Raw genomic sequence first — 23,968 nt, 5'->3', positions numbered from 1 at the left:
TCTAGATATTAAAATATACCTGCAGGAAAAAATATACTTGAAGGAACGTTTCTGGAACGTTCCAGTGGTCATATTCTATGGTCCGCAGAACTGTGGATATGATTGGGCAGTAAATATTTCCCCCCTTACTAATGGCTATTGTGGTCAATAATGGTAAATGACACCTGGGTCATATTTTCCTTTCATCTGAATTGTGACACACAGTGCAGTGGAGCTTCTTTCTTGTGTTCTTTACCACCCAACTTCTGTTTCTTTTTTTCTATCTTGTGCTCTTACACAACACACATACACACGCCCCTGTGCTTTCTCCGACCAAATTGTGGGTTGGGGGCTGAGTGTGTAGGGGGAGATGGAAATGAAAGTTATGAAATGTGTAGTGTTAATCAGAATCTCTCCAGTCAGCACTCAGCTTCACAATGAATTTGTTCTATGTACTCTTTGTCTGCATGATGTCCTGTCTCTGTGGCAGCGAAGGTAAGTCAGAACCGCTGTGTGTGTCTCACTTCATCTCAGCAGATACTTTCTTAATATTTTACTGTATTTTAGATAGTGAATTATATAAAGACTGAGTATGAGTATCACTACACCATTGCTGTATTCCAAACAGAAAAGTTTCTGTTTCTGAAGTGACATTTAAAATATGTTTCCTGTAGCAGTGAGTTGGCCCAGCTTTTGCTGCTTGAAAAAAAATTCAATCAAAGGACTGCCTGTGAAAAATGTTGCAGATTGTAAAGTCCAGAGTGCAGGACTTTGCCCCTTTGATGCAATCATGTGAGTACTCAAACAATAAATGAGAGTTTCTTTTCACTAGATTACAATGTACACAATCTTTACTGCCTTTATGGGGAAGAGACTGTCAGCCAGGATTTGATACATTTTTGATCAGTAGGTTTTATACACAAGATTTTTATGCATTTTTAGACACATTTTGATACTGCTTCTAAAATTTTTGCATGTTAAAGGAATAATGGAGATTGATCATTTGTTTGTGTTTTTGTTGTTGAAATCTTGTGCTCCAGTATCAAGACACATAAAGACCGGAACTTCTGTTTGGATCCAAAGGCAGAGTGGGTTATTAAAAATGTTGTGATGAAGGGAACCGACTCTTGTGACATGAAGAGACGAAAGAAGAGCAGGGGAGGGAAAAGGGGTAAGAGAAAAGGGAAGCAGGGGAAAGGAAGAGAGTGAGCTAAACTGAAATGAAAATTTTTTTTATGTGAGTGCTGGCACTCATTTGAATATAAATAGGTAATAGGTTGTTCATCTAAAGCCTATTCAAACTTTGGACTACAGTATTAGGTCTGGCTGGCCTAGACTTAATTGGTTAAAAACAGACTTTTAGTAATCTTTTACTCATCTGTTAATCTGTAAATTTATGTCTTTTTTCTCTATACTGTAAATAATATGTAGTCCTCGGAATGTACAAAATATATAATGTACCAGTGACTTAAACCTATATCTAATACATTAACTTTTTTAAAATACTCCTAGATCTTTAATGAAGGTTGTAATATTTTATGTTAAAATATACATTGTTTTGTTTACAGATTGCATTTATCATTTTTGTTTGGACAACAAAACTGACACTTGTGAGATGTATTTGTCTTGACTGCAGAAAATCCATGTTTCCTTTTTACCCTTTTCTTGTCCATTACTGACATACTTTGAAGGAGACTGATGCCTCTGGTGGAATATTTGATCAATAAACCAAAAGTTTGTCAACAATTTTTAGAATGTTTTTTTCTGTATTTGATTGCATACTCAGAAAAGAATATTAAAATAAACCTACTGTCAATTTTCCTGTCACACACATTTATCAAAAATCATATGACGTATTTATTAGTTAAGTTCACTTCCATTTCATTAAGAAGAAGGACCAGAAAAAAATGAAAAAAAATAAAAAACCTTTCGGGACATTTGTAATGAGGTGAATCCTGGACTCTCTAGACACCCTAATGAAAAAGAAGATGACTGATAAACTCGAATTTGATATCACTTATCCCCTAGACAGCACACTGGATCAGCTCAGGATCACTTTTAGCCACCGGTCACTGTAGGTGGCGCCTTGTAACTACAGTCAATCACATTCGCAATGTGAATGTACGATGCCAGTATTAATCCTCCTAGATTGCTAATATACTGTATATAGATAATATATACAATATATCCATTGTTGTAATACTATATGTACTTTGTAATACTGTATATAGCTAATCAGTCACAATTTTAGTCTGTATTGTTTGTAAGTGTGGAATTCAAGATTAATTATTTAAATATTTAACATCAGTATGTAGTATATCAATTAAGAGACTTGCTTACTATTTCAAGACCTACTACTTTCTACTTTGTACATTGCACACGCCCTTCATAATATCATACTTTACATCCTGCTATTCTAATTTTGAGGATTAATAAAGTTTATTATTATTTTATCTTTTGTCTGAGTAAAGAATATCAACTTAATATTCATTATAATAATACATTTTAATTATATGTACTGTATATATATATATATATATATATATATATATATATATATATATATATATATATATATATATACAGTATATGTATAATTCTGAAAACGAAGCCAGGGAGTAACTAATGTGATAATAATAACACATAATAATTATTGTAATAGCAATAGTAATGCTTGTGGATTACACAAAGTTTCGAAAGACAAAAGTCCTTCTTCAGTTGCGTAACAGGAATATAATCAAATATGAATAAATTATTTAGATTGAACAGAAAATGTGTTCTAATCAACTATAAATGCAAATATAAATATAGATATGTGTGTGTGTGTGTGTGTGTGTATTACATGTCATAAACCTTTCCTAAATAGTTTCTGCAGAAATGGCCACCACGAGAAGTTAGTTTACAGTAAAAGCAGTAATCCCCATCAAACCTGTGATGTCAGCATATGTTGGCTACTAGCGAAGTATCTTATTTGATGTGGGAACTGATAATCAGAAACCAGTGTAACAAATAATTTCAGAGAACTGCCCACACACACAGGTTGGGGCTATCTGTGGTAGGAAGCTTTGAAGCTTTGAAGCTTTTTTCCTCTTTTGGGCAAGTAAAGTAAAACTTGGTGAGTATCAATTTTCAGTGATAAGTCCAGTATAAGTGAAGAGATGAGAACTGCACTCTTCTGTGCTGTTCATAGCCAACTGATGGTTCATACACCATAAGATAAACTCAGAATACCTGTTGTATTTTGCTCATTGTTTCCTTTGTAGCGTCTTGCAGGTGTGGCAGGCAGAACACAGACACAGAACAGGCAGAGTTAGGTGAGGGGAAATGGTGGTGCTGGTGGAGGAAGAGTGAGGGTGACTGGCTTTCTGGGTCATGCTTTGCTCTGCTGCCCCATCTTCCAGCCATGTGCTCTTGCTCTCCACAACATCGGTGCTGAAGTGACGCTGTCCCATCAGTACACGGGCGGCAGTTGAGCGAGGAGTGTGCAGTGTTCCATGTGGCAGGGCTGGAGGCCCTCTGTCAGTACCCCCCACCCCCCCACCCTCTGAGCCTACTGCCAGTGACGTTTCTGTGCAGAAGCTGTACCTCCAGGAAAGGCAATCAGTGCTGCCATGGTGGGCCCCTGCTCTGTGCTGCACCTGAAACAAGAAGTCCTGTAACAAAAGGAACCACCGAGTTACCCGAGCATTGCTGTCCTTGGCTTTGGCCATCCACTGTAGTGGGGCATGGTTTGGGACCAGGGTGAATTGTCGGCCTGCCAGGTAATAGCTCAGTTCCTTGATGGCCCACTTTATGGCCAGGGCTTCTCGTTAGACAGTGGCGTATCGCCATTTGACAGGGGTCAGCTTTCGGCTCGTGGACAATACCAGATGTTCCTCAGTGTCGAAGTGCTGGGAGAGCATGGTGCCCAGCCTGGCCTCAGAGGTTTTGGTGTAGATGATAAAGGATCCGAGAGGGGGGAGGCTGGAATAGAGAATTTAGGCACAAATCTTTGGTAATACCCTGCCAACTCCAAGAAGGCACATATTTGTTGCTTTGTTATGGGCTATGGGTACCCTTTTACAGCCTCAATCTTCTTCTCCTGTGGTTTCAGTAGTCCCTGGATGATGCGGTACCTCAGGTACTGTGCCTCAGTCAGGTCCAGATGACACTTTCATGGGTTCGCTATCAGCCCGGCCTTCCAGAGCTTGCCCAGGACCTCCCTGAGGTGGTGTAGGTCTGATCAGGTGGTGGAGTGAATCATAGGTTGCAATGAATTGACAGTGGGGGCATAGGATGATGTCCATAAGGCATTCAAATGTTGCAGGGGCCCTGTGCAGCCCGAAATCCAGGACTCTGTACTGCCAGTGGCTGCTAGCAGAGCTGAATGCCATTTTAGGTTTGGCATCTGGGGACAGGACTACCTGCCAATATGCCTTTGTAAGGTCCAAGGTGGAGATGAAACGGGCCCTCTCTAGGCACTCCACCAGGATAGCTGTCAAAATCCAACAACTGGTTGAGCTTCTGGAAGTCATTACAAAGCCTGTGGGTCCTGATGGGCTTCAGGACCACCACAATGGGGCTGGACCAGGGGCTGGCAGATTCTTTGATGATGCCATCCCTTAGCATCTGGCTAACTTCCTCCTAGATAGTCTTGCGGTGGGCCTCAGTGACAAGGTAGGGCTGCTGTCCTACCACTACTCCCTGAGGGGTCTTTATCTCATGCTGGACCAGATGTGCTCCTCCCAGGCTTCTTTGGCCACATCCAACAGTCCTCAAGGCCTTTCTTCCTTCCTCATCCACCTCTCTTCGGCACATCCCCTTGAAGCGCTCTACCAGGCCATTGGTTTAGGGGCGATACACCAAGGTCTTGAGACATCTGGCAGAGATGAGACCGTTTAGAGACAAAGGGCATACCTTGGTCAGATAGAAGGTCCTTCAGGATCCCTAGCAATGTTCTGGGAGGTGGCTTTCCAGAGGGGGGACCGCCTTGGTGTACCAGGTGGCATAATCCACAATGACCAGGAAGTATTCGTGGCCCCCAGGCAGATTTCGGGACCTGCCCTACCAGGTACATGCTGACCCTCTCAAAGGACATGCTTATGATGAGGAGGCAGGCGCTGGCTTCCTGGGCGAGGTGTGTTGACAGTGGGGGCACTGCTGGCAGAAGTTTCTTACCTCTGCCTCCATATCTGGCCAATAGAAGCAGTCTCTGAGCTTCTTCAGTGTGTTGTGGGCCCCCAGGTGACCACCCAAGGGGTGTGAGTGGGCCAGCTGTATCACCATGTCCACCTTGGAGAGGGGTACCACTAGAAGATCGCAGGCTTGGCCCCTATCATATGTGTGATAGTAGAGGAGGCTGTCTCTGACTCTGAAAGTAGGACTTGGGTAGCGCCAGGTTGGGTCTTTGGTTCTCAGCCTCTACATGTAGCACCTGGCCCCAGCAATACTTCAGGCGGTTGTCTCCTTTCTGCCCAAGCCTGAAGTTGCCCTCACGGGTGGAAGACAGAGGAGACAGGGTTACTGGTAATGTGTGGCTCACCTTCTGCTCCTGCATCGGTGTCATCCTCCTCCTGGGCCGGGTAGGTGGCCCGAACCCGGGGAGAGCTCTGCCTTGGACATCTCCTCTGACAGCTGGATCTGGCCATCTTGGTGCTCTTTGTTTTGAACTTGATTTTACGTTGAAAACTTTTGGTCACTAAACACTCATGCCAACAAGCCAGGGCTGTGCAGAGGCCCTTACAGGGGAAGATGCTCAAAGTTAAAAAGGAGCGGCTTCTATATGGTACAACAGAAAAGCCTTCTCTCTATAGTTGGGGGATTTCAAGTACAGCCACTGGGAGTCCATGAGTGCAAAATCTGCCATGCTCTGTGGATGGTAGGGATAGTGTTACTCATTCCCCTTTCAGTCATGGCAACACCACCAATTTTGGCCATCTATAATATCAGGTGTATGGAAGAGGGCAGTTAGCACTTTCCTTCAAATGCATTTTTATGAACATCATTATCATATGCTAAAGGAGATGTAATATTTGATTGAAAACCCAAAGGTTAGCCAAAAGGGTACATATACGATCTTTTGATAATCTTTTAATTTGATTGTATTCTCAGCTAAGTTAAAATATTAAAATTAAGTCTATTGTCAATTTTTCAAATGACATGTTTACTAGTCACATTTACTTCTATTTTATAATGAAGAAGGACTAGAATGAACAAAAAAAAAACCTTTTAGGAATGCAGAAGGCAAAGAAAGTGTAGAGGTGAAGCCTGGACACTACAGAGGCTCTAAGAAAGAGGGCAATGTATTCTGTGTATTTATTGTCCAGGACTTGTCTCACACTGTTGTGTATTGCACTTTATGTAGTCTTGCGTACTGTCAGGTGTTACATTTTATTTGAATAATGTGCATAATTTGCAAAAATTTGAATAAATAAATTAAAATAGTAAAATAAAACGTTTTTAAATGATCATTTCATTTATTGAAGAAAAAAGGTTATGTAACACCTATATCATCAATGTGAAATAGTAATTGCCCCCTAAACTTAATAAATGGCTGTGCCAACTTTAGCAGCAACAACTGCAACCAAATGTTTTTCATAACTGGAGATCAGTCTTTTACATCACTGTGGAGGAATTTGGCCTACTATAATTCAGCCATACTGGAGGGCTTTTGAGCATTAACTGCCCACTTAAGGTTCTGTCACAGCATCTCAATGGGGTTCAAGTCAGGACTTTGACTACACCCCTCCAAAACCTTAATTTTGTTTCTTTTGAGCCATTCAGAGGTGGATTTTCTCTTGTGCTTTGTACTGTTAACTCGATTGCACTTGAGCTTCAGTAATGGACTGATGCCCAAACATTATTCTTCAGGATTTTCTGGTAGAGAGCAGAATTCATGGTTCTGTTAATTATGGCAACTTGCCAGGCCCAGAAAGAGCAAAGCATTGCCACACCATCACACTACCACCACCACCACCACATTTGACTGCTGGTATGATGTTCTTATTATGGAATGCCATGTTATTTTTTTATGCAAGAGATAACAGGACCCATGTCTTCTAAAATGTCCCACTTTTCACTAAACAGTCCACAGAACATCATCCCAAAAGCTTAGGATTCATCAAGGTGTTTGTGGCAAATATGAGATAAGCCTTTATGTTCCTTTTGGCTATCAGTGGTTTTCACCTTGCAACTCTCCCATGGGCACCAATTTTGTGCAGTCTCTTTCTAATGGTGTAATCATGAACGCTGATTTTTTCTGAGGTGAGTGAAGCCTGCAGTTCCTTAGATGAATGTGGGGGGTTCTTTTGTGACTTCCTGGATGAGTTGTTGATAATGGGCTGGCCACTTCTGGGAAGACTCACCACCGTTCCAACATTTGTCCATTTTCAGATAATGGCCCTCACTGTGGTTCCCTGAGAGCCACAGAGCCTTTGAAACACTATGTTCCAGAACCTTAGAAATACAATATATGGCCAAGAGTATATGGACACCATCATACCATTGTGGGTCTTCCCAAATTGCTGTCACAAAGTAGGATGCACGCAATTGTCTAGAATATCTTTGTATGGTGTTGCATTATGATTACCTTTCACTGGAACTAAGGGATCCAAACTTGTTCCAGCATGACAATGCCCCTGTGCACAAAGCAAGGTCCATAAAGACATGGTTTGCCAAGGTTGGTGTGGAAGAACTCGAGTGGCCTGTACAGAGCTCTGACCTCAACCCCACTGAAAACCTTAGGGATGGACTGGAATGCCAACTGCGTGCCAGGCCTCCTTGCCTGACATCAGTGCTTGACCTCACTAATGCTCTTGTGACTGAATAGGCAAATTCCCACAGCCAGGTTCCACAATCTAGTAGAAAACTTCCCAGAAGAGTGGAGGTTATTATAACAGCAAAGGGGGACTAAATCTGGAATCGGACGTTCAACAAGCACACATGGGTTAGACTGGTCAGGTGTCCACATATTTTTGGCCAGTGTAGCTTTGTAACCCTTTCCAGACTGATATTTTTCATTATACAACAATTATTTCTGGTGCACTAATTTGATTGGACATTTCACTGTTTGTATCACTCTACTTGTCTGTGTTCGCTAGATTCCAATTCTAGCAATAGTTTGTTACATTGAAAAGGTTATTACACTTATTATGTGCTCTCAGTCAGTCTGTGCATTGCATGGCAATACAGCTACTTTGTTGACAGAGCAAAAATAAACAAAATATTTGGCCATATTGTGTCTGAAATGTCAGTTACTCTATATTAATTTCTTGTTTATAGGATTGTTGTATAAAAGCAATATCACAATTGCAATCATGTTGTTGTACTGAATATTAGCACGGCTGTGATTACCTTCGAACGAATCACAGCCATGCTGATATTCAGTACAACAGAACTCTTGCTTGTGGGATATTGCTTAAATAAATTCTCGTCTGAAATTTCTTTTAATCCTGGCATAGTGTGCTGCATGTTGAGACCATTTAACCTAGTTAACATAGCTAGAAATGTTCTATTTAAGTGATGCTTAGATTCAACAAGGCTAGCAAGAATCAAGCCTGGGCGTGTCTTGTCTAAATTAACCCAATTATCAATTAACTTATGTTAATGGGTTGATGGGTAACTAAGGGGGAAATTTTACATATTATATATATAAATAATTGTGCAAAAGTCACATGCAAAGAAAATGCTGTAAAGTAAAGATGCTTTTAAAAATAATGAAATTAAATGTTTAAAAAAATTTAAGGTTTATTTTAATGCTGCAAATCTCCTGTTCTACCATATCCCGAAGGTGTTCTATTGGATTCGGATCCAGTGACTGGGAAGGCCACTGAAGAATTTCGAAGTCATTGTCATATTCATGAAACCAGTTTGAGAAGACTTTTGCTTTATGACATGGTGTATTATCATGATGGAAGTAGCCTTTAGAAGATGGGTAAATTGTGGCCATGAAGGGATGCACATTCAAGTGATGATTGATTGGTATTAACAGGCCCAAAGTGTGCCAAGGAAACATTCCCCACACCATTACACCACCTCCACCAGCCTGGACTGTTGACACAGTGTAGGGTGGGTCCATGGGTTCATGCTGTTGGTGCCAAATTCTGACCCTACCATCTGTGTGCCTCAGCAGAAATCAAGATTCATCAGACCAGGCCACGTTTTTCCTGTCTTCCACTGTCCAGTTTTGATGAGTCTGCGCCTACTGAAACCTCAGCTTTCTGTTCTTGGCTGAAAGAAAGGATCCCGACAAGTAGGTGTATATAGGTGTTCCTAACAAAGTGCTTGCTGAGTGTGTATATAAATGAGTCATTTACAGATCACTTAAAAAACTGTATTTTGTGTTTACTCAGGTTTATAATTTTGTTTGAAGATCTGAAACCATTAAGTGTGCGGAATATGCAAAAACAGAAGAAATCAGGCAGGGGGAAATAACTTTTCATAACACTGTATGTATAGTCATATTTATATGTATATATGTAGGTGTGTGTGTGTGTGTGTGTGTGTCACATGGAGAGCATCAGTACTTGCATCAATACCTGTATGAGGGCATCAATAATCGATTATCAATACATGTACATGTGATAAACATTTCCTCAAATGTATCTGCAGAAATGGCCACTAGGAGATGCTAGTTGACTGTAAAAAGCAGCAATCACCATCAACCTACTGTGATACCAGTTTGTGTAGTCTACAAACCAAGTTCTACTCTACACCACTCAGTAATTTCTCTGAGGAAAGATTTGTGTGTGTGTGTGTGTGTGTGTGTGATTTCAATGCAAAGTTCAAAGATCTTTCTTTCAAAATATTTGAAAGAAAGAACATATTAACTATGTTAACTATTTTTGGCTAAAGCACAAACTATGGACGACTTAAATGCAACTTATTAATGAGACAGAATACAATGCAATCAACTCGTAAAGGAGCTGTTTCTGTGATAAAAGTGGTGCAAGACTAAGTTTCCACCAGCAGAAACAATTGCAAATCAGTAGCAGGAAAAACAGAGAGATAAACACAGGGGTTGGGTTGCCAATGTTAAGAGGTGCTGCACGGTGGTCATGAGGCAATCAGTTAAACTATGAGTGGTCAAATTACACAATTTGAAGAAGTCTAACTTGCCACAGAGTAATCCACTAGCAACATCAGTATCATAATACAACCACAAGCAACAAGTTATTGATCACCTTGATGGGTGCAAAAGAACAAATATTAAATAAAAATAAAAATTAAATAATATCGAAAAAATATTTTCCACACACAAAACCTAATACATTTTAACTGATGAGTTATAGTGTAGTTATATTGAATGTTGCAAAAAAAAAACAGCCGTTCCTTCACGAGCCCCCCTTTTTCTTTCTCATAAAGTTAAGAAGGCAAAAACCATGAAAGTTGCCAAAAAAACAGAAAGCACAGTCTTTCCTGTGGTGGAAAACTTACTGACCATTGCAAAGCCTTGACACTGGAGACATAAATGTCCCCTCACAGGGGACATTTCACCATATCAATGATTATATGTTTTTCTTTGTTAAACAACACAATTTTTATTAGGCTTTGCTTATGTGGTTCTTTTGCCATAAAAGTCCCTTTGAATTATTTGCTTTTACAAAAATGACGTATTAGAATGAGCACCTTAATGTAAACATTGCAGCTAGAACTACTGACTGAAGTATTATAGAAGATTAATCAACACCTTCTGATTTTTTCACCTTCAGGCATTCAACAGCACTGTGGTATAATATAATTTACCTACCATTCTATTTTTGAAAACATCTCTTCTAAAGTAATGAAACTGCAAAGAATAGACAATGTGCTCCTTGTCATGTTAAAGATTTTTGTTAAAGATCATGTTAAAGATTTTAACTAGACCTAGATTTTGAAATTGTATGCTGTATAATTAATAATATTTGTTAAGTACAATAAACCACATTTATTCAAAATATCTGAGCATGGAAGAAGTACAGCAAATATGGAAACTGCATTTGGGCCAATATTGTGTGTCTTTGCTATGCTTTGTGACTCTCATGAACTGTGAATAAATGCAATAAGAGACAGTGTATGTGTGCCAGCAGCAGGACGATTAGCCCTGTCTGTCTCTTTACAGCCTGTGTGTTTGTAGCTGTATGTCTGAGAAATGCATTTCATAAAGTTGGGGTGTCAGTGTTTTAAAGCAGACTTCCAGAGCACTGAAATGAACTAGGCTATAAGATGTAATAATAGTCATTGTCTGCACCCAACTATTGATGTTTCACCCTTTAGAGGGATGTTGGCATGGTACACTTTATATTCTCTGGAATGTTACTACTGTTATTAAATTTTATCTCAGTGGCTCAGTTGTTTGGACTGAAGCAAAGAAATACTCCCTCTTATTTTACACATCTGTTTCAGAGTGCTTTCAGAGAGACTGAAACAGGAAATTACCATTTTTTTGTTTGTAGAATCCTAATGAGTGTGCGTGTAATGACATTCACTTGCACCCTCCCTTGCAGAAGGGATTCACTGACATTCACTTGCACCCTCCCTTGGTCTCTTTGTCTCATCATGTATGTAAGTGAAAGTGTGTGTATTTGAACATAGAAGTGTGTGCATACAGGGTTTACAAGATTGAGGATGTGTGCGTATTTGTGTGTGTATGTGTGAAGAAGATGTGTGAGGAGGAAAGCAGAGTGTAATTAGATGCCCTATGCTCTCATCAGAGAGTGTAAAATATTGTTGAAAACACACCTGCTCTCCCTTTTCACACTGCCAGAGGGGCAGTGTGGCAGCTTGGGAGCAGAAGATCGAATCAATGCGAGGGTGCTATCAGGAGATTACATTCAAACACACATCCCTTTCCAGGAAAGCTCTACACACACACACACACACACACACACAGAAACATTCTTCAGTGAAGACCACACATCTACCTTTTTATGACTTACAGTATGAGTTCTTATCTTTGCCTCTATTAACTATAAAGGAAACTGTAAGTATTATGTTATTAATATCCACTATCTCAAGATCAATACAGAGACATTTTCCATGTGCTGTGGCCTTCAAAGGTGTAACAGCTCCATTATTATCTATAGCCCAATGACAAGGATCCAATGATGGAGACTCAGAGGAGTCTGTGTTCTGAATAGACATATCTGACTAATATTCATATAATTCCAGGTCTCCAGGGATGGAATGGAAAATTCACAATATCAGAGTTTGAGCCATTGTAATTTTTTAAAAAAAATGTATTACCATTGTTACACCTTGTTCAGGAAGACATCACAATGCTCTATAAATAGTAACTTGGAAAACTGCTAGAATATTTCCTAAATTAACTTGTTAATTAGCTAAAAACAATGTAGAAATATAATTTTCCTCATTTTACCTCATATGTTTGCTCTTTAAAATTTGAGCAAAGCACAGATTTCAAAGCTGTTATTTTGTAATGTACCACATTTTCAAGTAAGTAAAAGTTGTGATTGTATTTGTTTGTTGTTCCTCTTTTGGCTGCTCCTGTTAGGAGTCACCACCACAGATCATTGGTCAGCGTATTTGATTTAGGTACAGTTTTTACGCCGGATGCCCTTCCTGACGCAACCCTCTCCAATTTTATCCAGGCTTGGGACCGGCACTGAGAGCGCAAAACTCTTTATATGGCCAAATTTTGACATTTTCTACTATATACAGTGGATATACACACCCCTGTTAAAATGGCAGGCTTTTGTGATATAAAAAAATTAAACCAAGATAAATCATGTCAGAACTTTTTCCCCCCTCAATGTGAAATTACAATATATATAAATATTAAATGAAAAACAATCAGAAACATTTTAAGGAAAAATAGGAAAAATAAAAAACTTACAATAACCTGGTTGCATAAGTGTTCACAGCCTTTTATAATTGGGGATGTGGCTGTGTTCAGAATGAACCAATCACCTTCAATCTCATGTTCAAAAGTAATTATCATACAGCTGTCATTAATGAAATTATTCTGATTAACCCCAAATAAAGACCAGCTGTTTCAGTGGGATTTTCTTCACATCATCTTGGTTTCAAACTGACTTCTGAAGCTATGGTCTGCAAAGAGCTGACAAAGCCTGTACAGGGTCCCACTAACAAAAGGTTTCGATCAGGAGAGAGGTACAAAAAAAAAATTTCAAAGCATTAGACATATGGAACACTGTAAAGGCCATCGTCATCAAGTGGAGAAAATGGAGCACCAAAGTGACATCACCAAGAACAGGATGTCCCTCCAAAATTTATAAAAGGACAAGACAAAAACTTACCAGGGAGGCTGCCAAGAGACCAACAGCAACATTAAAGGAACTGCAGGAATCTGACAAGTACTGATTACTCTCTGAATGTGACAATTTCACACAAGCTCTCATTATTCTTCACATGTCTGGGCTGTTGGGTAGGGTGGCTTGATGTAAGCCCTTTCTATTGCCTAGCCTTTTCACCTTTTTACGAAGGTGGAGGGAATCATGAATAGCTACAAATGCCAGTTAATTTTAGTGCAAAACCTTCAGGTGTCTGCTATTAAGCTGAATATGAAAAGGAATTTCACCTTTCAACATGACAATGACCCAAAGCATACATCCAAATCAACAAAGGACTGGCTTAACCAAAAGAAGATCAATGTTTTTGAATGGCCTAGCTAGAGCCCAGACTTGAATAAAAAAAAAAAAAAATCTGTGGGGTGACCTGAAGGGGGCTGTGCACAGGAGATGCCCTTACATTTTGATGGATCTAGAATGTTTTTGCAAGAAAGAGTGGGAAAATATTGCCAATTCAAGCCAAAAAGCCTGAGTGCTGTAATAAAATCAAAAGGTGCTTTAGTTTAGGGGTGGACACACTTATGCAATCATGTTATTGTGAGTTTTTCATTTTTCCTCTTTTTCCCTAAAATATTTCTGTTTGTTTTTCACTTAATTTTTATACATTGTAATTTCACATTGAGGGTGGAAAACGTTCTGACATGATTTATCTTGGTTTCATTTTTTCACATCACAAAAACCTGCCATTTTAACAGGGGTGTGTAGACTTTTTATATCCACTGTATATTTCTAAAAAGTTAAGCTTTCCTGAATTCAAATACAAACAATTCACTTATTAGCTTGCCAGCATGTTGGCTGAAAGTTTGCTAAACTGGCTCTTTACCCAACATGATATTTGCAGGCGAACAGCAAAGCCAAGTTCAGAAATTAGACTAAATTAAAAAAAATCCACATAATTCTGGAAAAATTTTTATTTGTTTACTTGTTTACAGTCCACACAGATTGTTGCTTGTTGCATGTTGGATGGGTGGCACAGTGGTGCAGCAGGTAGCATTGCTACAGAATCCTTACAGCTGTTTTGTAGCTTGGGTTACTGTCTGTGGAGTTTTTGCACATTTTCTCTGTGTCCATGTGAGTTTCCTCAAGGTTCTCTGGTCTCTTCCCACCTCCCAAAAACATACCAGTAGGTATATTGGCTACAGTGTGAACGATTGTGTAATTGTGTGTACATGGTGCCCTGCGATGGACTGGGAGCTCATTCAGGGTGTGTCCGCCTCACACCCCATGTTCCCAGGATGGGCTTTGGATTCTGGCCAGTATAAAGCAGTTACTGAATACAAATGAAAGACTGTTTCATTGTTGTGCATAGGCTAACTTTGAGGATTGGCCTAAAGGAAACAAATCCAATAGAGCTGTGTCCTATCCCTAACCCTGACTATATAAACATGTGACCGTAATCCAAATCCCCTGCAACACTTGTATCCCCCTCACCATAAAAGGCAATGTATTAAGGTAATGTAACATATTAGAGTACGGCCTTATATCCAACAACGGATGAAGATTATACATAAATAACATATTAGAGTAATTACAGCTAGAACCAGTCTGAAATACACCATTATTTTGGATTCATCTCATTACCAACAGTGATTGTGTCCTTATGTTCTCCATCACTATCAACAGTCCCGGTCTCAAGCATTGGCCTAGCTGTGTGTAGGAGATTTGTGCAGAGTTTGCTTAGAGGATTTTGGTGTTTAAAAGCGAAGGGGTTAACTGGGGTCACTGAGGCCTTGTGTAATAAAACAGCAGAGGGTCTGTCTGTGTGTCTAAGATTAGGCTGTGGTCTATAGGATAGGGATTTGATGTTTGACCCAACTCAATGCTAGCATTTGGAAACAGGAGGTGTCAATAATGTCTACAGCTAATGCACTTTCTCTCCACTCCCATCAGGGGTAGAGAGAGAGTGGAATGGATCAGAACAAATTGTGTTAAAGAAAAGTGTTAATCCTTGTGCATGTGGCCCAATAGACAATGCAGAACCCCTGAAGAGACCTTTACAATGTCCACAACGTCATAAACAGCAAGGATTTCCATAAAATAAGCCTCAGTCTTTACTGTGTAGTTCTTAAATTGCTGCTGCCCTGAGTCCTAGAGTAACACAATTATCATATTTATAAGGATTCTGCATATCGACCCAGTTAAGTAAATGCTACTCAGGGAATTGCTTTATTGCCATAACAGTATCCCACTGTGTTTGTTTGCCAATACCCAGAGTACACGCATGATATCTGATCACTAGATATTGATTAAATTAGGCAGAGCAGCTGCTTGATAATGAGATTTCAAATAATTATAAAGACCTAGCAGGGCAGGAATGGCACAGATTGATCTGCTTTGCTCCATTTCCACACTTTAGAACAGAGAAAATCTGTGAGGTTTCTTTATCCCTGTGGCAGCACCATAGACTTAGAAACTATCCCTGGGATTCTGCGTCCCAATAAACCTGTCTGTTTGATTTTTTTGAGATTCTAAGCATTCAGAGAGAAAGTGTATGATGTGGAGAACAGTTTGTTGACAGTTGTTCATACATGGGGGTGTTGGATATGAAACTGGCTTTACATGTTTGAGCATAAAAAAGAGAAGTTTATGTAGAGATATTATGTAAAATTTGTAAAAGGCTTGGTGACTGGTTGATAGCAAGATTTTAAAAAGGAAAATAAAAAGGACATTTATAGGTGTTATATTTTTCTGTTTTTGTGTGTGTTTGCCCTGTTTGACAGCTGCTAATGTGTCATAGCTACATAGAGCTAGGACCTTGAACACTATTAATATCATATTTAATATTAGTTTATATATATATATATATATATATATATATATATATATATATATATATATATATATATATATATATATATATATATAAATATATATATATTGCATTACAAAACATGAATAGGGGTCAAAGACAAAATGTGTCTTTTTTGCAGCCGATGGCTGTTCAGTAATTCAGAAAATTACTGATATGAAACTATTCCACTTCTACTTCTCTGAGGAAAAATTACATATTAAGGAAGAAATAAAATTCTAAAGTGGATAATTGTTATTCAGAATAATGGTTCATGTAAAAATAGAAACAAATAAAATCTCTGTGGAATATTTATAAGAATGACAATTTTTTCACTGACCCATATGTGACATATTCTTATTCTTGCATAGAAATTACCTTGATGAGAAAATGCAACCATTTAATAAATGTATGTCTACATTGAACTTGCACTGAACTTGGCTAACCTTCTAACCAACCATGTCGAGCACCAAGTATCTTTGAGCAGATCAGAACAGAGCCATCTGTGTGGGGTTACATGACGGCTGTGCCATTCTCCAGAGCCATGATGCTGCAGGACCTCAGTACTGACCCTGGGGATCAGTGAGGAGAATGAGAGCTTGGCCTGTCTGCCACAGAGATGAGGCCTCAGGCCCCTCCCCTCCACTCCTCCAGGAGACCGGCATTGTGTGCCAAGCTCTTCCCACACTCCTGTTCACCTCTGGTTGGTAGGGCTTGGGATCCCGTCAATCCAGCAGAATGTGGCCTCTGACAGCCTGCACTCTGCCACAAAGCACTTTGTTTTGGTTTTGTTTGGCTTTGTGCTGTTCCTTAAAGGCGTCTGGTGCACAGGAAGGAATATAGGAAGGGGGGCAGTTCTTACATGTCTCCTTACTGGATGAATTCAACAGCTCATAAGGACATTGTGAACATGCATTAAGCTTCTGTTCTAACTTGGTTATTAGCAAGGCAGAAGGGCATAGGGTTTGTTGCCATGCCTTTACAAACAAATACACTGAAGTATGAATGTATGCTTGGTAGTAGGTGAATATACTTAACACTCCAAGATTTTTAAATGAAAGTTTAATGATATTTAAATGAAAAGGTTGGCAGGAAGGATATAGGAGGTATGTTTGCCTCTTTTTATCTTTCAGCTGTGATTTTTCATATAATTAATTATCCAGTTTTAATTTTCACATGTGGGGCATGTGATTTCATTTATCAGAAGTGATTTTTTCCACATGGTTAATTTAATTTTCACATATTAATTTTTATATGTAGGTCATGTTGTATCATTTTTCACATTTAATTTCTCATATAATTAATTTATATCTACATGTTAATTTTTCACATGTCAGGCATGTTGTTTCATTTTTCAGATGTGTTTTTTTTACCTGATTAATTTATTTTCTCATGTAAAGCATGAGGTTTAATTTTTTTAGACATAATTATTTTCCACCCAATTTATTAAAAAACAAACAAACAAACAAAAACAAACAAACCAAAAAATGTAATATCGTTATATTACAAAAGAGTACTAAAGACATGACATATGCTTTAAGCCTACTTTATCTCAACAGCTAAATACTCAACCTGCATAAAACCTGTGACTGTGGAACATTTACTACTTTTCTCTTTGTCTTCACAATGTTGATGAAAAATCATCATTCTAAAACAGAATCAGCCTAAGAAACAGAATCAAGGTTTCCTATACTTCGTCACATATATTTGTTTAAAAATAATTATATTATTGTAACCTATGCAGCTGTATTTCATAGATTTCACCTTGGCTGTATTATACTCAGAGGCCTTGGAGAGTGCCTTCTCCTTTCTTTCACCATGGCTACAGATATGTGACGGGTAGATATGATCATCAGAGCAGGACCTAGCCCTAGGAACTTGTCCACTTGTCTTATTAGGCTCAAACTATGAGCACTGAGCAGTGGGGAGGCTTTTGGTTGAAGGTTGCCATGTATTTGTCAGCCTTGTTGAAACTGTCAAAGTCTAGCTGTGGGGGCAATGGAGCAACCTGCTTTTCTGATCAAAATATAGATACACATAGATGCTTTTGTTGTCACAGTGCTAATTAATAAAGTGAGGTAAGGGCAAGGATAGGTTACCAAGGAGTGTAGTAGACAGGCAATGTGTGTTAAAGTAATGAGGCTCAGTGGAGCATACATTTGAATATGGGTTAAAGAGGTCATTTAAAAATGTGAAAGGTGGTTGAAGCATGAAGGGAGAAAAAGAGGAGGACATTGACACCTAATGTAGATTTAATGAGAATATAACACACACACACACACACACACACACATGGATTGAAAGCAATGCCTGTTTCTTTGTTTAAGTCAAGCACGCTCCTTATCCAGCTTTTTATGGTTCATTAATTCTTATTGTAATCACACACACTCTCTCCTTCTGTCCTGTCTGTCATTTAGAGAGAAAGACAGAGAGCCTGAGAGAGGGCAATTCACAGAGGGAGTAAATAAGGGAAAGAGAGAAAGACTGCAAGGGAGAAACATTCATTTTTTCAGCTGCGTAGTGTGCATGGTGTCCTGAGCTATCATAAATATACTGCTCACATACCAAATACCCCTGGGCAGTGCATCATGCATCAAGTGCATCATGCAAACAAAATCATATATCTGCTCACAGCCTTTATGAGCAGCTCACTGAGCATGCAGATGCAGGAAAAGGATCACCATCTTGTGCCTTTGTATATCTCCTGTCAACATTTTAAAAGAACTGTTCTAATTTTGTCTACTTTATTACAGCAATAAAACAAATACATAAAAACAGTTGCAATGGGAGCTACTGAATCCCCAAGTATATGTTACATATTTCATTATATTGACTATACTGATCAAAATTAAACTTACTTAAAACTGACCTGAAATCCTCTATTAATTTTGCGGTATTTATTTAACAATTCTTAGTAGCTACTGAAAAAGAAATCCTGAATAATAAGCTGAAACTTTAAGGGGTTAATCCTGTCAAATATATGTATTCATTTAGGTAATGTAGCAAAATAACCAATGAGTCACCTAAGTTACACCTGTTACATTACTATTCATTCTATTCATATGGAAAACATTACATTAGCTGGTTGCACTTCCCCTAGGGATCTACCTTACCTTAGGAAATACCAGAAAACAAATCCTCGGTTGGTTAGCTGCTTAGATTTACCATGAAACTGTCCCAATTAACACTTTTTTGTGGACACTTCTCAATAAATCATGTAAAATAATGACACTATATCTACACTTTAGATAAGTGAGTTGTTTTCGAATCATTTGCTGGGAGTTTCTTGCTTGCGTTGGCATTTAAACTATACAGTTTCTTTCTTTTCTTTCAATAATTTTGCTCTATCATTTTCATCTGCTGTATTTTTCATTTTCCTTTCTGCCATATTTTCATTTTTTAATTTTTTTCAAAGAACAGCAAACAGAGGCCATCAATGCCGACAAAACAAAATCACCAAAATCAACCAATCTTCAACTAAAGTACGTTAAATAACACAGCAAACATTCAGCTTGTTTAGTCCTTCTTTTTTCTCTGTCGTTAGTAATAGCTTTATTTGTGCTAAGTGTATATTAGTTAGCTCTCTGACTGAGAAGAGGAGCATTAGAGGTGTGCATCCAGATGCTAGAGAGGGTTAGCGAGAGTGAGAGCAGCATAGTTTCTGTAGGGGAAAGTCTGGATGCCTTAGGCAGAGTTAGCAATCCCCCAACTCTAGCATCAGAGCCCTCACAGCGGGGAAAATGGGTGACGACTCAGCGGCATAATTGCAAAGCCAAAGGTAACAGTAAGGCTCGCCCATGGGAGCACCACTCTTCTCTGCTTCACACCTGCTGAGAAACCTTAAAGATCCCTGGTTATAGGAGACTCTATCTTAAGGCACATGAAATTAGCTAGGCCTTTACGGGCAGCAGCACCACTATTTAGGTGTGTACCAGGAGCCAGGGCGCTGGACATAGCAGGTAATTTTAGGGTCTTAGACAAGAATAGGTTTTCAAAGATAGTTATTCATGTAGGAGCTAATGATATACAACTTTGTCAGTCAGAGATTACTAAGAGTAATATGCTCGATGCAGTAATATGCTCTGGCCCCATCCCAATGAGGCGAGGCGATGTAGCTTTCAGCAGGTTATATTCGCTGAACTGCTGGATTTTTCAGGTGGTGTTCCGAAAAAACAGTGTAAGCTTTATAGATAACTGGAGTAGTTTTGAGGGCAAGGCTGGCCTGTTAGGGCTGGATGGTATCCATCCCACTCGGGAAAGTGCTGCTCTCATTTCTTGTAGCATAGCACATAGTCTCAGAACAGGCCTAGTTAATCAGTGACAATTCAGAGCCAAGGCCAGGGACCAGACAAGCAGGCTAAACCGACTGTCTGCTTGAGTCGTGAATTAGATTCCACCATATTAAGACTGTGTCTGTTCCCTGAGCTTAACAAAAATGTAGAAATACTCAGAAAGTTTGTTTTAGTAACCTAATTAACATAAAATTAAATCATACTGAATGCAAAGCCAGCACCTTTGATCTGAAGCTAGGACTGTTAAATATTAGATCTTTTACATCTAAAGTGCTTATTGTTAATGAAACTATTACTGATCAGAAGTTTAATGTACTGTGTTAAACAGAAATGTGGATTAAACCAAATGAGTATGTAGCATTAAATGAAGCTAGTCCTCCCGGATACAGTTATATACATCAGCCCCATCTAACTGGCAGAGGAGGAGGTGTTGCAGTTATTTATAATGATAATCTAGGTATCACACAAAAACCTAGTCATAAATTCAATGTGTTTAAGTCCTTTATAATAACATAACATATGTAGCCACAAAAAATAAGTCTACCCAGACGATTCCGCTAATTATTATTTACAGACCCCCAGGGCCATATTATGAATTCCTTTGTGAATTTGCAGATTTAATCTCTAACCTGGTTGTTTCTTTAGACAAAGCATTAATTGTTGGAGACATTAATATTCATTTTGATAACCCAGAAGACCCTCTGAGAACAGCAGTCGTGTCCATTCTAGATTCAGTAGGGGTTAATCAGAATGTAACAGGACCTACTCATAGTGGTGGTCACACTTTTGATTTAATACTAACATTTGGATTAAATATAGACAATATAGTCACATTTCTGCAGTCTGAAGCTATCTCAGCTCATTATCTCATCTCATTTAAAATGTGTCTTAATCATAATACATGCACCTTGCCATGCTACTGCGTGAAACGTACATTCACGTCAGCAAATGCACAGAGTTTTATCAGTAATCTCCCAGAGTTATCAGCCATGATTGGATCACCGTCTGATCCCGAAGAACTTGACCAGGCAACTGAATGCTTAGAATCAACGTTCTGCTACACGCTAGATAAAGTAGCTCCACTTAAAAAATAATTAGAGGGACAAAGCTAGCACCCTGGTATAACAATAAACAGACCATTCAAAAATTAGAACGTAAATGGTGTCGAAACTAAATTAGTAGTATTTCAAACAGCATGGAAAGAGAGCCTTCTGAGCTATAAGCTATAAGCTCTACTAAGCTCTTAGTGCTGCTAGATCAGTGTATCTCTCCATGCTGACTGAAGACAACAAAAAATAATCCTAGATTCTTATTTAATACTGTAGCCAAATTAACTATAAGACCACAATAGAAAAATCCACACAATCATTATATAACATTAATTATAACATATAATCATTATATAGCATTGATGACTTCATGAATTTTTTCAGTAGAAAAATTGAAAATATCAGGCAAAAAATTCAGACTATTAATTTAAAACCAGACAGTTTTATAACTAACCCTGTAGATAATATAACAATATCAGATCAATGATTAGAATGTTTTACTCCCCTTCGAGAGATCTCCTCTTTATCTCCAAGATCCTTCATAGGAATAACATTCCTATGAATAACATTCATTAAATGTATCAGTCAGGATTTAGGCCTCATCATAGCACAGAGACAGCGCTGGTTAAAGTGGTAAATGACCTACTACTGGCCTCTGATCAGGGTTGTGTCTCCTTTCCTGTGTTGCTTGATCTTAGTGCTTTTAATACCAGTGATCATGCTATTCTCCTTGACAGACTAGAAAATGTTGTAGGCATTAAGGGAATGGCCCTCTCCAGGCCCAGGTCTTATTTGACTGATCATTATCAGTTTGTAGATGTAAATGGTGTCCTCTCTATGCATACTAAGGTAATGTTTGGTGCTCCACAAGGTTCTGTTTTAGGCCCACTGCTCTTTTCGTTATATATGCTACCTCTGGGCAAAATTATTTGTAAACAAGGTATTAGCTGCCACTATTATGCTGTTGACACACAGTTGTATGTTTCAGCAAAGCCAGATGACAGACACCAGCTTAATAAAGTTGAAGAATGTGTAAAGAACATTAGACACTGGATGCTTATTAACTTTCTTTTACTTTAATTCTGACAAGACAGAAGTACTTGTACTAGTACCACATGCAGCTAGAAGAAAGCTTTCTGATTACATAATGACTCTGGATGGCCTTTCTGTTTCATCATGTGCAGCAGTAAAAGACCCTGGTGTAATTATTGACTCCAGTCTTTCATTTGAAGCTCATGTATATAATATTACTAGCATAGCTTTCTTTCATCTCAGAATTATTGCTAAGAAATGTAATGTCACTACACAATGCAGAAAAATTAGTTCATGCTTTGTTACCTCTAGGTTGGATTATTGTAATGCCTTGCTGTCTGGATGTTCCAGTGGATGCATAAACAAACTCCACTTAGTCCAGAATGCAGCAGCAAGAGTCCTTAGTAGAACCAGAAGATATGACCACATCACCCCTATCTTATCCACACTGCATTGGCTCCCAATCAAATTTTGTATGGATTATAAAATACTACTATTGACCTATAAAGCACTGAATGGTCTCACACCTCAGTATCTTAGCAATCTTTTGGTCTTTTATGATCAGCCACGCCTACTTCGATCAAAAGGTGCAATTTGCTGGTATATCGAATAGTGAAGACTACAGCAGGGGGTAGAGCTTTCTCTTACAATACACCCCACGGCAATGCTGCTTTGTGACATTGTCCATTGTTGAAAGGGCTATACAAATAATTGAATTGAATTGAATTGTGTAATGGTATAATACTATGATATACACCTCACCTTCATATACTCGTACCATTCAGGGTGTACAACCCCCTTACAATCAGTGTTTCCAGGATCAGTCGTTACTGAAGATGAATGAATGAATGAATGAATGAGCAAATACTCTCTTTGGGCCTCCTGTCAAACACTCACCACCACACACCCACCCCACTCTCAGACAACACATAGGTGTGTGAATGGTACCGTGTGATGGACTGGTGTCTCAATCAGGGTGTATTCCTGCCTCATACCCAGTGTTCCTGGGATCTACCAAGACCCTGACCAGGAAAAAGGGTTACTGAAGATGAATTAATGAATTATCAATAATCTCCTTGCTTAGGTTCCTCTGGAGACAATGGACTTCAATTGATTTCTGTGTCATGTATTTTAAAATCCAGTGAGTTAAGTATTTTGTGGCCTTGGAATAGATTTCAAGATGTGGCCTTAATATATTAACTAGTGGAAATAAGAGGCTTAATGGCATAAATATATTATCTTTTGGCCTGAATATACAGTCCCCTCCAAAAGTATTGGGACAGCAAGACGAATTCTTTTGTTTTTGTTATACATTGAAGACATTTAGATTTGAGATCAAAAGATGAATATGAGATGACATTTCATTTCCTGATAGTTACATCTAGATGTGTTAAACAACATAGAATATGGCACCTTTTGTTTGAACCCACCCATTATTCAGGTGATCAAACATATTGGAATGTGTGACTGACAAGGTGTTTCTTGTTAGATTGTTTAAACAATTAATAGCTTTGAATGTCTACTCTTGGTTTGAGTACCCTG

At 38.7% G+C, this 23,968-nt stretch overlaps 1 protein-coding gene across 2 annotated transcripts; it reads left to right on the top strand.

Annotated features, from left to right (window-relative positions):
- Positions 1–314: 314 nt before the first annotated feature.
- ccl32b.3 (chemokine (C-C motif) ligand 32b, duplicate 3) lies at positions 315–1,725 on the top strand. Of its 2 annotated transcripts, none has more exons than XM_053228054.1 (4): positions 315–474; positions 657–771; positions 1,020–1,150; positions 1,548–1,725. In XM_053228054.1, the coding sequence occupies exons 1-4, from the start codon at positions 417–419 to the stop codon at positions 1,607–1,609; spliced, it is 366 nt and encodes a 121-aa protein (XP_053084029.1). In that variant the 5' UTR covers positions 315–416; the 3' UTR covers positions 1,610–1,725. The 2 variants fall into 2 exon arrangements, with proteins under 2 accessions (XP_053084029.1, XP_034154057.2); XM_034298166.2 differs by having other exon boundaries at positions 319–474; positions 654–771.
- Positions 1,726–23,968: the final 22,243 nt, after the last annotated feature.

Source organism: Pangasianodon hypophthalmus, chromosome 22 (genome assembly GCF_027358585.1).
Source record: "Pangasianodon hypophthalmus isolate fPanHyp1 chromosome 22, fPanHyp1.pri, whole genome shotgun sequence".
In the NCBI taxonomy this organism is placed as follows: Eukaryota; Metazoa; Chordata; class Actinopteri; order Siluriformes; family Pangasiidae; genus Pangasianodon; species Pangasianodon hypophthalmus.
The sequence above is the reverse complement of the archived record's forward strand: the minus strand, read 5'-3'. Positions and strand labels throughout refer to the sequence as shown.